Source organism: Lathamus discolor, chromosome 1 (genome assembly GCF_037157495.1).
Source record: "Lathamus discolor isolate bLatDis1 chromosome 1, bLatDis1.hap1, whole genome shotgun sequence".
Classification (NCBI taxonomy): domain Eukaryota; kingdom Metazoa; phylum Chordata; class Aves; order Psittaciformes; family Psittacidae; genus Lathamus; species Lathamus discolor.
Genome location: NC_088884.1, coordinates 22,782,441 through 22,799,777, shown reverse-complemented (window position 1 = coordinate 22,799,777; position 17,337 = coordinate 22,782,441). Strand labels below are relative to the sequence as shown.

Sequence of the window (17,337 nt, the reverse complement as noted above, 5' to 3'; positions counted from 1 at the left end):
AAGAAGGACTACAGAAAAGCAGAATCAATTGACATCATCGGTTAATAGTAGAAATAAAAATAAATCCATTACGGGCACGTTAATGCTGTTGTTTGTGAGTTGCTCTTGATCCAGATTACACTGCAGATCTGCCTGGGCCTAAAGTTAACAAGATCTGATCTGGGCTCAAAGCCAATCTTTATTGTCCTGCTGCCTGCTGGGAGAGATACCATGGAATAAAAAAGTCAATATTGCTTCCACAGCCTGAGAAGAAGTGCTAACAGTTCAAGATAGCTTTCTGTCTGTCATTCTTGGGTCCTAGTGTTCACATCACTCTGTGTATAGCCAGGCAAGACCAGCACTGCCTTTAGTCATAGCACACCTGAGGAGGACTAACATGTAATGAAGGAATCAGCCTCGTGTGCACCATGGCTAGAAATACTGTAGGGAACAGTTCACATTTGAACTGCACGTTAATGTGCTCTCTGCCATGCTCCTTTTGTAAATTATGTTTCGGACATTTTAAGAGCAAATTACTCAAAGGAACCAGCTGGAAGTCAACTCTTACCTCGCACAATACATCCAATTAAAAAACCTCTTGAAGACAATGAAGTGCTTTAAAAGCGCGTTCTCCTCTCTTTCCTTTCTTAGTCCCCAGTGAATCAAGCTCATCGTTATGTCCTACAAAGTAAGGTTACGTTTGAGATCCTGGGACACGCTGTGCTCCAAAATTGTCTATTTTAGTAATTCTTTGTGCTTCTACTGGGAAAGGAATTTGCTCTTCCTAGGTTTTTACACTGAAAGTTTTTCCACTGGACTTGTGGCTGGAAACCTGAAGTAAAACCTTGTAATCCGTAAGCCTGAGGTAGCAGGTTCAGACAGAATTCCACTTAAAATTGATGTCAGCAAGCCTTCCACTGAATGACAGAACAACTCCTTGAGGGATTTCCTGATGTCAGCTGAAGATAGGGCCTAAACACAAACTAGTCAATTCACTCATGTTAGCAATGCCATTGAAATTTGGGCATGTTCCCAGACAGCGCTGTGCACTCTGTGCTGGAAGATGATGTAATTTAAGCTCTTGAGTAACCTCGGGGACCTCACAGACTTTTTGAATGTGCTTTGAGAAGCAAAGGGAAACTGCAGGCCTATTAATTTCAAGAGTTTCAGCTTTTTGTTTCCACATCTCTTTTCTGTGCAGCTGGTTAGGGATGTATGCAGAAAGCCTGGCCATATTTGAGGAAGATGCTGACTCAGTGTCCTGTCAGAATGTAAATGTAGGCAACCAGTATACATTAAAAGCATGAACAAACCCTCAGCTTCGGTGCAGTCAGACCTGCGGGGCTGTTGGGTTACTTATTTTAAAGGTTGGGAACTGCAAGAACTGGTTAAGAACATGAGAAATTAAAGCATCCCAGTTAAAGGTTATCCCAAACACTAACTTTTTAGAAATGCCAGTGTACTGTTTGCATCTGCAAAGTCAAGTCCTTACTGAGCAGTTTTGCTGCATTGAAAGAACTGCTTTATGCAGTGTGGAGACAGGCTCTGTGTAAGGACATATCCAATCCCCATGGACTGCAAAGGAAAGAGTCCTGTTACAAGCTCGGGAGGTAATATAATAGAAAAGAAACAATAATCAGCAAGTGCCTAGTCTTTACATCGGTGTGTATCTGCATGTATTAGGGCTGACAACCTTTAAATTATTATCTCCCATCAGGTACTTGTCAGATCTCTCCCATTTTAACAGAATATTACAAATTTACTGTGAATTTCTGAACAGCTGCCTGTATACGCTGTGTTAGGTGTGTGTGGTGCAATAATCCGTTAACACCTGAGTGGTTCCATTAGCGCTGATGGGACGAGATGGGAACCTCAGCAATTCTTCCACCTCACTGACATGAGCTGCATTGGCAGTGCCATAGAGGCACACACCTCCCTCTCCTTCACAAAGGAAGAAATTACACCCGGCCGTCTGCAGTGCCTCAGGCTGGTCACATCATTGCCTTTAAAGAAACGTGTAGCCTGTTTTAACTCATGCCGTGTATTTTAGGCTTTGGTGGAGTTACTCCTGTTTCCTATCATGCAATGCAGAGCAAGGTTTACACAGGCACCTTGTTTCTTTCTTCAGGTAATAGCTAGGTTTTTGCAGGTTTAATCATGATAGCTGTTAAAGATTGTTGCCACTGTAACATTCTTTCAATAGCTTTTTCCAGTTGCATTTCTTTTACTAATCAAAAATGTCTGTGTATTTACCTTACATCTAGATAAGAAAACATAATCTAATAGTTGCAGTAGGATGTGGGGTAATGGTTTTAAAACAAAAATGGAAAATTCAGGCTGGATGTGAGGGAAAAAATCTTTACAATGAGGGTGGTGGAGCACTGGAGTAGTTGCCCAGAGAGGCTGTGGATGCACTGTCCTTGGAGACATTCAAGGCCAGGCTGGATGTGGTTCTGGGCAGCCTCATCTAGGTGAAGATGTTCCACGGGGGCTGGACTAGGTTACATTTGAAGGTCCCTTCTAATCCAAACTATTCTATGATTCTATTGCAAAGACTAGTTTTCCTTTTGTGGCTTTAGGATCGTGATGAACAACTACAGCCCACAGATACTAAGCTGAGTATCTGAAGGGCAGCATCGCATTTTCTGCAGATATTACCTGTCTTGCTTGACTTGGCTGGTTTTTACTTCACTTTTTCTTCTAATGTGAAAATGTCATTATATACTAATATAATTCTGCTCCAGCAAAAGCTTTACTGAATAACCTACTAAGCTTATAATCTTTTTCCACCAAATATCTATGCTGTTGTTACTGTCATATATAGAGCAGCTTGTGAATCAGCATGAAAGGTACTCATGTGCTGTAATTTTATCAAAGATAATAGATACATATTTAATATCTTATAAATGCCTTCCAAAAGTCTGTCACATCAAGAAATTATTTCAGTTTATCAACCTAATCTGTAATTTTGTCCAAATGTATTTGATATAATTTGTTTCAGGTGTAGATTTGGGGGTTCCTGATGTAACACCTGGTCTTCTCTTTGGCTTCTCAGCAAAATGCATCAGTTGTAAGAAGCTACAGAGACTTTACAGCACTGTGCAGAGCTGGAAAGCCTTCAGTTCCTGCCAGCAGGAAATACTACGTGACTTGACATGTGCATTCAACAGGGTTAGGAAGAAGCCACATCCATCCCACAACCTTCCTACTGGGGCAGCTTCTGCCCTCATCCTGTTGTTTGGCACTAGGTATGATACCATACCCCACATCTTCTCTACAGTTCCTCCTTAGGGCAGACTAGAGAGCCTGTAGTTCCCCATGTCATGTCACTCATCCATTTTAATTATGGGTAAAATGATAGGGGGTTTTCAGACTAAATAGAACTTCTTCAGGGTTCAAGCAGTTGTTTGCGTTCAAAATTATTCAGATTATATTTTAATTAGCTCCTTAAATTGTCTGCAGATTAACTGGCTCCCTCAGTGGGTGTTCTTTCACATGACTAGTTATTTTTTAACAAGCTCTAGTAGATAATGGTGATACATAAGTTATCTCCCCCTTACTACACTATACTAATTTTATCTTCCTAATAATTTCCAAGGAAAATGCTAATTTAGTGTAACTCCATTTTGTGCATCATGACGGACAGCTTTACCCTCCTTGTCCACTATCTGATCTGTTTGGCTGTTGCGGTTTCATCTCTTCCAAGTTTATACCAGGAACTTCACCACAAACAGTTTTTATCCCACAAAGGGGTTTGACCAATAACTTTAGATTAAGGCTTTAGGCATACTCGAACTTTAGCAGTAGAGGCTTATGCCAAAATCAGTATTATTTCATAATACAAATTCTGCATTGTGGGAAATCACTCAACCACTCAATCAATCACTGATACTCTCTGTTCTAAGTGGCTCAGTACAGCCCAGTCAGTATTGGAGACCTCCACACGATGACACCTACACTACAGCAGCACCCAGTGAGAGCTCGGCTGGACTGGAGCCCATTTGTGTGAAACGACATACAGATGCCAAACATTGCAAACACGTGTGCTCAACCTTACTAATGTATTTCCACTTTTCTAACATAGCTGACTGTGTAGGACAATAAACTAGGAGTGTCAGGTCTTACAGAACAAGGGCCACAAACCAGCAGAATATGAAGGTTTGCCAGAACTAACAGCACAGGAATTAAAAATGTTTTGCCCAAGGCTACATCAGTTACATCTGTAGAATTACAAGAAAAACCTGTTGTGTTGATAGATGAGAATACAGCTTTTCGGTAGATGTGTTGCATGTAATTCTACCCTAATAGCTCTTAGGGGTGACATGGCTTACAGAGCAAAACGTTTGCAGCCAGGACCGGAGGGACATGATTTGCAGCACTGATACAGCACTGGCACCACAGTAGCTCCCAAGGGTGTATTTTCTTCACAGATTTGGGCATCTTTCCAGATGTTCCAGAGATGTGAAATGCTGCCAATGTAACATAAGGCTATAGAATAGGTATAGCTTGGAAGGGACCTCTGGAGATCATGTAGTCAACCCCCCTGCTCTGAGCCCCTCCAGCAGGGTCAGGTTGCTCGGGGCCATGTACAGTTGGGTTTTTGGTAGCTTTGAGGTCGGAGAGCCCACAGCTTCCCTGGGCAGCCTCTTCCAGTTCTTGACCATTATCATAATTGGTTTTCTTACTCAAGGTGGGTACCCCCAGAATCTAGATAACACAGATGTAGACAGCAAAAATGACAGTCACACTAACAACCCTGCATGGCATTGGCCAGCACTCTGGATTCCTGGGGAATGAGTTCTGGTTCCTCCTCAGTTCAGGCAGGTTTCTTGCCTTTGTCCCACACTAGACCTGAGCTACCAAGCCCTGTGGAGGGCTGGGACAGGGCTACTGGGTGGGTTCAATGGGCTTCACTTTCAGTTTGTTGCTTACTTCTAAGCATTGGGCAGTTTGGTTGCAGGGATGGTTCAGACCCAACCACTGGATATCCTGAGGAAAAGACTACTAGACACGTGCAGATCAGATCTGACTGGGGACACTATGAGTTTGCAAACACTGCTGCAGCAGCCAGCAAACCTGACTGACTCAGGACATGCAGGATTGGGCAGGCAGTAGGCAAGGTGTGCATGTTTGCCATCCAGAGGGACCTCAACACGCTTGTGAGGTGGGCTGATGCCAACCTCATGAAGTTTAACCATGACAAGTGAAAGGTCCTACATCTGGGTCGGAGCTATCCCAGGCACAGCTACAGACTGGGCAAAGAAGAGATTCAGAGCAGCCCTGCAGAGAAGGACTTGGGGGTGTTGATCAACGAGAAAATGAACATGAGCCGGCTTCAGTGTGCGCTCGCAGCCCAGAAAGCCAACCGTATCCTGGGCTGCATCAAAAGGAGCGTGACCAGCAGGTCGAAGGAGGTGATCCTGCCCCTCTACTCTGCTGTCTTGAGACCTCAATTGGAGCAGTGTGTGAAGTTCTGGTGTCCTCAACATAAAAAGCACATGGAACTGCTGGAACAAGTCCAGAGGAGGGCCATGAGGATGATCAGGGGACTGGAGCACCTCCCGTATGAAGACAGGCTAAGAAAGTCGGGGCTGTTCAGCCTGGAGAAGAGAAGGCTGCGTGGAGACCTCATAGCAGCCTTCCAGTATCTGAAGGGGGCCTATAAGGATGCCAAGGAGAGACTCTTCATCAGGGACTGTAGTGATAGGACAAGGGGTAACGGGTTCAAACTTAAACAGGGGAAGTTTAAATTGGATATAAGGAGGAAGTTCTTTACTGTAAGGGTGGTGAGGCACTGGAATGGGTTGCCCAGGGAGGTTGTGAGTGCTCCATCCCTGGCGGTGTTCAAGGCCAGGTTGGACAGAGCCTTGTGTGGGATGGTTTAGTGTGAGGTGCCCCTGCCCATGGCAGGGGGGTTGGAACTGGATGATCTTGAGGTCCTTTCCAACCCTAACTGTTCTATGATTCTGTGTTGTGAAGTTGTGAGGAGTCTCATCTGAGCCAGATTTCAAGCACTTCTGTTAAGGAACTCACAGGAACACGGCAGTCATAACACAGGTTGCAATGCAGATGCTGCCTACTTTTGCTGGACTCGGGCTAGTTCTGGACATGGGCAAAACCAAGTTTTACTGTGCTGCATAAGGTAATATCTGTGGCACCAATACTGATCTTTCCTCTTGAGAATTGGCTCTACTTCTCACGTGTATTTGGGGTTTTGTTTGGTGGGGTTTTTTGAGAAATGCTGCAAGAATTTTTCCCTTCTCAGCTCTTTACATCAGTCACTTCTAAATCTCTGAGCTGAAATTAAGCCAAAGTATTCATGTATAGGCTATAGTCAAAGCTCATTCAAAGGGGAAAAGATGATTACGTGTGAGTTCTTGAATAGTAAACCCAGATGATTTTCTAATTTAATGCATACTCTTTGTTGCTATGTTATTATTAAAACCAGCTTTTTTATTAACTAGGCGAAGCACTGGTTCTATTAGGAGTTTTCATCCAATTGTGTTCATCCAGAAATACATGTTTTGGCATCCTTGAGAATATACGCCCACGCCTGGAAATAAGTGCAAGAAATCCCATTTTTACGTGGCCATTTGCAAACATTAGACAGGAGGTACCACTGAAGATGGTATTCTGGTTCTTCGTTACCTTTTCTGTGGTATTTCCTTCTAACAATGAAGAATGTCACCAACTGATATCTGGACACTCAGTCCTTCCAGTGTAGTCCAGTTTACACTGGAACATCTTGAGGGGGTAGGCAGATGCCCAAATGCACACACAGCAGTATCTGCCAAAGGCTGTGCCAAAGGCTGCCTGACCGCCCCCCTAATGCAATATACAAAAATAACTATCTGTATGAGGCAGGTACATATTAGAAAGTATGCACACGTCTGCACACGTGGATGCCATGTTGAGACAGTCAATGCCCTTTGCTCCCATGCCTAACAGGCTCAAATCAACTGTTATTGGAGCTCATGCCGTGCAAACAGTCTTACGGCAGCTGGTAGGGGCAAATCCACCCTCTCCATGGGAATGCAGAGCTCCTTCTAGGAGGGCACTCCCCTGTAGTGCATTGTGAGACTTTGCTTTTTCTTAGCAGGCTCAAGGGCAGAAGCTGTGTTAGTCTGCCAAGGCATATGGCTTTGCAGGGCCTGCACACTGTTTGGTTCTGTGTTTGCTGGCAGTTGTGGTTTGGGACACTAGATCACAGAGACAGCTCATCATTATGTAAAGGCACTGAGTATGGAGACTGAACACAGAGCATATGATAAATCTGACAAACAAGATGAATGCTGCATTCTCATCCATCAACACTTAAGGAGCAGCAGAACAAGACACAGCATGGTTGGTGGGACTATACTGCCTTGCTGACATGGGATGGCCAGTGGTGGCTCCACAATGTCTGGAGGATCTCGTGGCTCTAAGGGAGGTACTCCAGGCTTCCAGGGCCATGATACATGACTGAAGAAATCCATTCAGGTACTGAAGCAAGCTCTCAGCAATTTTACTTTGCAGTTCAGTACATTTAGAAGATTTAGGGTAGGACTGGCTCATGCATGCGGAACACAAAAGCGAAGTGGCACTGGCTTGAAAATCACCTGGATGTCAAGATTGCAAAAGCATGTACATACAGCCATGACTTGCTTCTGTCAGTCTGTAACTGGAGAACTAGACGTGAATATTGTTTTATGGAGCACAGCCTACATACTGATAGATCCCTTAACCAAACAGTGTGTCCTCATAAGAACTACGCACTTAAAGCAGGCAACAGAAATTAAGGATGCCATATGTGTGCAAATACATGGCACACCCGACAGTTCTAATGAGTAATTACTTACTGTGAAATGCATGTGGTGGTTTGTGGATTGTGAGCTGTTGGTAGACATGTTGTACTGATATCTTACAGATTTTAAAGTGCCTTCTTGTGGTTTTTTTTGAGAACTCCTGGGATAAAGGCACTGTTAATCTTTATGGAGTATTTTGTGCCTAATTAATTGTAAGGACTTAGGTAGCTGAGGGCTTTTATTTTCCTTTACAGAATAAAATATAAATTAAAATGTAAATCTCTGAGATTGCTGGCTTGGGGACGTGGGAATCCTTATAATTGAAGTGTGTAGATTACCCACTGATTTCAAATGCATTAATAATAATATGTTGGCACAGCTGCTCCTTCTCATTTCCTTACAATTAAATGGGCAATACCAGTCTTAAAAACAATGACCTGTATTATTTTTGCAAGTGTATGCAACAGGGTTAAAATAGTAGTGTAGTGAGAACAGCTGACTGATTGTAACAGTTAACGGTCAGTATCAAAAAGACTGCAAACTGCATGAACAGAAACTCATGAAAAATGCGGGAGTTTCACTTACCTCCTTGCCTCTCCTTGTTTCTTTTCCCTTTCACATCTTTACTTGGACATGTGATACAGAGCTGGCTAGAGACCACCTGGATGAGGACTGTTTCTCCCCTTCATTTTCTTGAGCTGTCCATCTCCCTGGAATCGTCTTCACTCTGTGGCAGCAAAAAATGGAAAGACCACATTCACTCCCTGTTAAGCATCTGCAAAGGAATCTGCAGGGAAGGGCATGTGCATCTCTCCAAAACCAGACACAGGTCTGACCAATGCTGCAGGGACTGGGGAGCTGTGTACTCATAACCCTGTACAGAATCACAGACCCACAAGCAAACATGCTGGAAGTTGCTGGGCAGTTGTGAACCAGCACTGTTGTCCCTCAGCCCGACTCTCCTTATTCCACAAACCTGTGCCAAGTTCTCTGCTCTGTTCCTCCTGCATTTTCTACCTCCTGGGACACGGCCTCTCTTTTGCCTCTGCGGCAGTCCCTCTCCCTGAACTCCCTCCAGGGTAACAGCAGTACACTCAGCCTGCTGGCAGCACAGCTTACCTTGCAGACCTGGAGCTCCGTGCAGAACCCAGCTAGAATTCCTTAACAAACATGCAAGAGAAGGAAACCCTCTTCTATATGTCAAGATGTAAGGTCCCTCTTAACATACCATTTATTTAAAGGCTGATGCACAGAAATAACAAGACTAAGCACAACTGAATGCTCTGAGCGACTGTAAAATTACAACATTAGCATTTTCCTTTATTTTTCATTAAAGAAAATTCTGACATCCTGCAGCAGAGGAGACAATGTGATACCCCCGGGGTTAGAGCACTTCCCCAGGAAGTGAGAATTCTGAGCTTTAGGCCCTCTTCAGAGAAGAATTTGAATTGTACTTCTCAGTAAAATGCCAACTCATGCTACAAAATAGGCTATAGCAGTAGTGTTCTCCATCCATCCTGCTGAAGTAGTGTCAGTGCGCAGCAGAGAGTGCAAGATTAATGGGACCAGGGAGAAGGGACAAGCAATCGGCGAGCCATGCGTAGCATAGTAAGATAAGGGCTCCCAGCGGTTTATGAGTCCTAGAAAGTTCTGTTCCTTGCTCCAAATTATATATTTTAGCTTGTGATGCTCAAACAAGCAGGACTAGCAGCAGAAGTCACCCCTAGCAGCAGGGCTCTTACCCCTTCACTTGGGGTTTAATGACAAAAAAGCCATCACCATCTCATATGTACTTACTTAGAATCATAGAATCATAGAATAGTTAGGGTTGGAAAGGACCTCAAGATCATCTAGTTCCAACCCCCCTGCCATGGGCAGGGACACCTCACACTAAACCATCCCACCCAAGGCTTCATCCAACCTGGCCTTGATCACCGCCAGGGATGGAGCACTCACAACCTCCCTGGGCAACCCATTCCAGTGCCTCACCACCCTAACAGGAAAGAATTTCCTCCTTATATCCAATTTAAACTTCCCCCGTTTAAGTTTTAAACCGGTACCCCTTGTCCTGTCACTACGGTCCCTGACAAAAAGTCCATCCCCAGCATCCCTATAGGCCCCCTTCAGATACTGGAAGGCTGCTATGAGGTCTCCACGCAGCCTTCTCTTCTCCAGGCTGAACAGCCCCAACTTCCTCAGCCTGTCTTCATACGGGAGGTGCTCCAGTCCCCTGATCATCCTCGTGGCCCTCCTCTGGACTTGTTCCAGCAGTTCCATGTCCTTTTTATGTTGAGGACACCAGAACTTCACACACTGCTCCAAGTGAGGTCTCACAAGAGCAGAGTAGAGGGGCAGGATCACCTCCTTTGACCTGCTGGTCACTCTCCTTTTGATGCAGCCCAGGATACGGTTGGCTTTCTGGGCTGCGAGCGCACACTGAAGCTGGCTCATGTTCATTTTCTCATTGATCAACACCCCCAAGCCCTTCTCTGCAGGGCCGCTCTGAATCTCTTCTTTGCCCAGTCTGTAGCTGTGCCTGGGATTGCTCTGACCCAGGTGTAGGACCCTGCACTTGTCATGGTTGAACTCCATAAGGTTGGCATCAGCCCACCTCACAAGCGTGTCAAGGTCCCTCTGGATGGCATCCCTTCCCTCCAGCATATCAACCGGACCACACAGCTTGGTGTCATCGGCAAACTTGCTGAGGGCGCACTCAATCCTACTGTTCATGTCAGCAACGAAGATGTTAAACAAGACCAGTCCCAACACCGATCCCTGAGGGACACCACTCGTTACTGGTCTCCAGCCGGACATTGAGCCATTGACCACAACTCTTTGTGTGCGGCCGACCAGCCAGTTCTTTATCCACCGAGTGGTCCATCTATCAAATTGATATCTCTCCAATTTAGAGAGAAGGATGTTGTGTGGGACAGTGTCAAACGCTTTGCACAAGTCCAGGTAGATGACATCAACTGCTTTACCCTTGTACTTACTTGTGCATTTGCATCACAAGTTTACTTCAACTTTTAATGCTGCTTGCTACTCTGAACTGAGTTATGATGGCCCCCATGTGATATTTAATACCGCTGCTTGGCAGGATGAAGCCTTTACTTTGCAAGCTTCAGAGTGGAGTTTGAAAGAATGTTGCTGATTGCAATCTGTACCCAGCAAAGCAGTTAAGCATGTGCCTTGCTTTCTTTTGTCAGAATTTGGAATTTTGAAGCAAGAGACTAAAACAAGAAACAAGCTGTCCTCTGGCAACAGAAAGATACAAATATAAAGTCATCATCAACTCAATGCTGTCGTGGTTTAACCCCAGCCAGCAACTGAGAGTAAAAGTGAGAAAGTGAGAAAAGTGAGAAAACTTGTGCATTGAGATAAAGACACTTGAATAGGTAGAGCAAAAGCTGTGTGCACAAGCAAAGCAAGACAACGAATTCACTCAACACTTCCATGTTCAGGCAGGTGTTCAGCCATCTCCAGGACAGCAGGTCTCCATCAGACATAATGGTTACTTGGGAAGAAATAAGCCATCACTCCTAATGTCCTCCCTTTCCTCTTTCCCCCAGCTTTTACGCTGAGCATAGCACCATATGGTGTGGGATATCCCTTGGGTCAGTTGGGGTCAGCTGTCCCACCTGAGTCCCCTCCCAGCTCCTTGTGCACCCCCAGCCTGCTCGCTGGTGGGGTGGTGTGAGGAGCAGGAGAGGCCTTGGCTCTGTGCAAGCACTGCTCAGCAGCAACGGAAACATCCCTGTGTTATTAGCACTGTTTCCAGAGCAAATCCAAAACACAGCCCATAGCGGCTACTATGAAAAAAATTAGCTCTACCCCAGAGAAAAACAGTATAATACACAATACATCCTCATCTTTAGTCTCCCCTGAAATCAATACAAACTTCCAAAATGAAATTCAAATTAATTTTTAACATGTTCTTTTCTTAGTTTTTCCGTTGGTGTTAGTTCCTGTCCTTCAGTGGGCTCTGTCTGAATGTCTCTTCAGTCTCACATTGGTAATTTCACCTCCAGGCCCTATGCACTGACATGCCCAGCCTTCTTAACGCTGTGCATTTCCTGGCATGAGCAATCTGTTTGCAGCTGCAGTCTCTGCTACTGAAGCATTTCAGAACAGTGTCTCGCTGTCTTCAGCTGCAGTACTGAGGCCCCACAGAACATCCACATTCAGGCTCCATACAGCCTTTTGGCTTGCACCACCATAAGCTCTCTTGACTCCACAGTCAACGCCATAATGACGTTATAAGAAAAGCACTAGGTCAATGCTGGAAAAGTCCCACATCACAGGATGCAGAAGTACTCCCTGTTTAATTTTCTTGCTTGTTGTAGATAACTCTTTGGGAAGTCTTTGGGAAATAGTTTTAGCTTTTTGCATATAAAATAGCTTTTAAAATAATTATCATAGTTTATTATGTGTCTGACTTCTCCTTTAGATTGGAGGCCTAAGATGTAACTGATTAACAGTTATGATGTTTACGGATTAATCAACATACCTCTAAGACTGATAAATACCTCAACTGGATGAACAAATGTCTTCTCCACTTAGCGTTAGAGCACAAGCCCCGAGCTAGAACACGAGTGTGGAACTGTGAGCTAGAACACGAGTGTGGAACTGTGACTTTCCATTTATGGACGCTGAAATCGTAAAGGACCAACTGTATGAGCTGAATGTTCGCCTGCCTGATGGGATTCACCCCAGAGTTCTGAAAGAACTGGTGGATGTTGTGGCGGGACACCTTTCAATCATCTGTCAAAGGTCTTGGGTGCCTGGGGAGCTCCCTCCTGTCTGGAAGCTAGCCGGTGTTATTCCAGCCTACAAAAGGATGTGAGGAAAGACTTTAGGGAACTACAGACTTGTTAGTCCTACCTCAGCTCCTGGAGAAGATTATCCGGGGTACGATTGAAAGGCATTTAAAGAATAGTGCAACCATCAGGCACAGTCAGTGCGGGTTCACAGAAGTCCTGTGTAACTAATTTGATATCCTTTTATGATAAGGTCACCCACCTCCCGGATGAAGGTAAGGCAGTGGATGTAGCTTTTCTGGATTTTTGCAAGGTCTTTGATATTGTCCCTCACAACATCCATCTAGCTGTGGGACGAGCAGGTTTACAATGTGTGGAATGGAAAATGGCTAAAAGGCAGGGCTCAGTGGGTTGTAGTTAATGGGGCTACTTCAAGCAGGCAGCCACTCATCAGCCATGTTCCTCAGGGTTCAATTCTAGGGCCGGTTCTTTTCAAACTGTTTATCAATGATCTGGATGCAGGAGTTGAGTGCATCACTAGCCAGTTTGCTGGTGATACCAGACCAGGAGGTGCTGTTGACTCTCTTGAGGGACAGAAGGCCTTGAAGAGCCATCTAGATAGACAGAAGCATTGGAGCATGTTTAACAGGATGAAATTTGACAAGTTGAAATGCTGGATTCTGCACCTAGGATGGAGTAATACTGGGCACAAGTGTAAACTGGGAGAGGAGTAGCGGGAGATCAGCCCTGCAGAAAGGGATCTGGGGTGCTGGTCAGCAGCAGTCTCAGTGGGAGTCAACAGTGTGCCCTGGCAACCAACAGGGCAAACCACATCCTGGGTGCATCAAACACAGCATAACCAGCAGACCAAAAGAGGTGATTATCCCACTGTATTCATCGTTGAGGCAGCCTCACTTTGAGTGCTGTGTGCAGTGCTGGGCAGGGCAACAAAGCTGGTGAATGGGCTGAACGGAATGTCCTGTGGAGCGACTGAAGACTGTGGGCTCATCTAGTTCAAAGAAAAGGAGGCTGAGACCTCGCTCTCAGCAGCTTCCTGAGGAGGGGAAGTGAGGAGGGAGGTGCTGATCTCTTCTCCCTGGTATCTAGTGATAGCACATGTGGGAATGGCTCAGAATGGCACCAGGGGAGGTTCTGACTGGGCTTTGTGAAGCATTTCTTTACCAAGAGAGTGGTCAAACACCAGAACAGGCTTCCTAGAGAGGTAGCCGCTGCCTCACACTCATCAGTGTTTAAAAAGCATTTCGACAATGCCTTTAGTAACATGTTTTAACTTTTGGTCAGCCCTGAAGTAGCCAGGCAGTTGGACTAGATGATCATTCAAACTGAAATAGTCTATTCTATTCTAAGTAACCCCAGAAGAGATCTATTTGCAAGGAGACATGCATTGCCAAAAAAAATACTTCACCAGTGTCAGCAACAGTATCACATCTTACTGTTAAGAGTCATTTTTTCTTAACAGGGAGCACAGAACCTCCTCTTACTGCCAAAGCCTTATCACCATGCCAGCAGTGATTGCCAGTTGCCACTTTTCACTCTGGCATCTGACTTCACTTTACTGCCAAAACTCTCACCTCAGTGCCAAGACCCATTGTCACAGCTCACTGCCATCTGCCAGTTCCCATTGCCAACCCTACACAGTCTTGCCTCACTGTGCATCTGCAAAGGCATGACTGCTCTCACCAAAGGAAGGGTGCTGCTCATGCAGGCAGACAGCAGTACCTGCAGAGCTGTGGCAGCACTAACTGCAGACCTAGCCTAGTGAGAGCAGCTGGGCAACCACGGAAGTAACTGGTCTGTGTGAAGACCACACTGCTGCCACGCCACTGCTCAGTGAAGGATGCCATTCCCAAGGAGGGCTGATGGGGTAGAGGCTGTATGGATGACAGTCACAGCCTTGGCTGAAGGCAAGAAACGCCCCACACTTTCCAGTTCTGCTCCTCAGCAGTGTTATCAGGGAAACTGCATCTTTTCCAATAAAGACAATCTGGAGGACTGCGTGACAGATTCATGGTAGTGTGACTGACACTAAAACCACCAGATTAAAAGGCAGCAATTCCCAAGTGACTATGAACTGACAAGGACAAGGAGAGCTTGCAGTCACCCTTGAGGAAATGCCTAAGCTAGGACAAGCTGTAATAGACAGTAAGTGGGATTCATGTGTAAGCTCTGGACACCTACAATGTGGAAATGATTCATCGCATTTTGAAGGGGACCTCTGCATTTAGTCACATGAACTGCACAGTTACATTCAGTTATTCCTCCTCCTACATGATTCAGGAATAGTGCTCTGCAGTGTTTAGCTCAGATGCTTTCATGTTCAAATAGATAAATCTCACCCTACATCTAGATGTAGCATACCCTTTGCTTAGAAGCAAATCCTGAACACTACAGGTCAGAATTTGCAATCAATCTCTCACTTCTACTCAGTTGCTTTTAAATTTCTGAACTTGCAGAACTTCAGAAAACAAGATTTTAAAAAGCCACGCACACTTTCTCTTCAGGAATCAATATATTCGGTATGGTAACACCAACCAATTCCTTCAAACTGTCCAAAAATAATACTCCTTTTTTGATCTTTTGTTAGAATTCATTAGAATACATACACATGACTTTCCACTTTGATCTGTAAATCAATTTCTGACCCTACCAGCAGCTTATGAAATATTTATTAGCACAGGATTTTTATCACAGCCTGATCGCTGTCTAGATTACCCAGCAGCATACATGCCAGCATGTTATTACTGAGACACTTGGCTACCGTGTTTGTCTGTAAATTATGACAGTAATTTTCCATGTCCCACTCCCTGTCCTACTACAGGTTTCTGTTTGCTCACGTTTTGGTCTGACAGCACTGCTCCATCTTGACTGCCTCTTTGGCTTGCTACAGGCATAACATAGCCAAGGAAGACTACAAAATCGATACAATTAAATCAAATAATGGCATTATAATGAAGCAAGCTTCAAAAGAGAAATATAAATTACTCGTGGATATCATTTAATTTAAAAATAGTGTCTGATTTATTTATTTTTTTTATGCCAGTAGGACTTCTTGCACACTAAATGTGGAACTAGATATAATTTAGGGGAAGATGCAACAGATGTCTACAAAAGCATATGCATCATGGAAAAGATGGACAGGGATTGATCCAAATACCTTCCCATAACTAAGGCACATAAAATTAAATTATGTTTGAAACAAACAATGCATGGTGGTTTTTATACAACAGATTGCAAGCCTGTGGAATTCCTTAACAAAACAGGCTGTGGAGGCCAGAAATTTGCACAGTCCAAACAGGAGACCAGAAAAAATACTCTGAGAAGAAACCTTCTGGGGGTTATTACACAGTCACAAGCTCAGGAAATTCCCCAAATATAGTTGGAAGCTGGGACAGTGTTAGGGAAAAGGCATCAACAGAGGTTGCCTCATTTTCATACTTCTTTAATTGTCCAGTTACAGCCACACTTGAAGATATAAGGGACTAGAAGGACCCAGGATGGCTGCTCCTATATTCTTAAAGGTTGTAGATGTTTACGCCAAGCTTCCTCGGAAATGGTCACTAAAGGCTGGCATTATCTTCTCATGGGAAAACATGAGGAAGCATCCAGAGTAAGCACCTAGATAACAGACATGGCAAGGGCTTAGGCAGGGAAAGGTAGGAGAAACACCATGGGAAGCCTGCAAAAACAAAAAGCAAGCAGCTTGTTTTGAATTAAGTAACTGGATGGGCAAAAGACAGTATTCAGAAAGGAGCGGACAAAGTGAGGATTAGTAAATTGGTCTTTCAGCAACATTCTCAATGTTCAGGACAAGATCGTCAACAGCAGAGAAAAGCATGGCAAAATGATTATGATGATGTAAGTCTGAGCAAAAGTTGTACAGACGATCAGTTGTACAGCTAGTTTACTAGCAGTGGACTATTACCGTAGTCCACCTTGCTCAGCATCACCCCTTGGGTAACAGCAGTAACCGGTACACAGAGTTTCAGTTGTCTGTTGTTGGAACGGAAAGACTGTATACTAATGGCTGATAAAATACAGAGCCACAGACCCTACAGAGGGTGAGGAGCAAAGGAAAATTAAATGAGTGATGGTGACAGCTTCAGGTTTCATCTCTCCTGCCTTCTCATTCTTAGTGCTCTTCAGGAGCATGTGGCACTGACAGCCTGCATCTGCTGCCAGGGATCCTCCGTAAGGGCTGTCGCCATCAGGACGTCCCTCTTGCCTTGCCCATTACACCCCTGCCTGGATGGAAGGACCCCTGCCAAGAGGTATTATTTAAAGTTTGCACCCAACATTTAAGCCTGATTAACAAGTAGCACCACCACATTGTTCACAGCGACTGGAGACACTTCAAGGAAAAAATGAAAATCTCTGCCTTACTCATGCAGCGTTGCAGATGACAACTGCAAATCTTCGAGAGAAACGTCAGCAACATTGTTTAAGCATTATCTCTGGTTTTCATCTAAGTACTGCTAAATATAAAATCCATAAAGAACTTGAGGAGGAACTGCGACCCAGAGCTTTTGTCTGAATGCCGTAACTGCTAACTATGATGCAGCACTGCTCTCCTTTGGTGCTGTGTGGTCCGGCTTTTGCCTAAACAGCGCTCCATTCCTAGCCTGCTCCAGAGATGGACAGCAAGGTCTGGTCACCTCTGTGAAGATACAGGCCTGAACCCCATTAGGCTGAGGCAAGCTGAAAGCTGTTTCTGGCATAAAACTCCTTTGGCTTTTTTATCAGGTGTGGTTAACCCCACACGAGCTTTAATGAGCAAGCACCTGCAAGGGTTTCTCACG

The 17,337-nt window shown here is 44.7% G+C and overlaps 1 protein-coding gene across 4 annotated transcripts in view; it reads left to right on the top strand.

The window, feature by feature from the left end:
- MOV10L1 (Mov10 like RNA helicase 1) overlaps positions 1 to 17,337 on the top strand; it is a 69,156-nt gene that overhangs the window by 39,753 nt on the left and 12,066 nt on the right. The window contains exon 27 of one of the 4 annotated variants that reach the window (XM_065665197.1): positions 12,183 to 12,400. The exons of the other annotated variants lie outside the window; for them this stretch is intronic. Within the exon in view, the coding sequence (XP_065521269.1) occupies positions 12,183 to 12,198 (16 nt within the window). The 3' untranslated portion in view covers positions 12,199 to 12,400. Of the gene's footprint in view, positions 1 to 12,182; positions 12,401 to 17,337 lie in introns of those variants that run through there. 4 annotated transcript variants of the gene reach the window in all.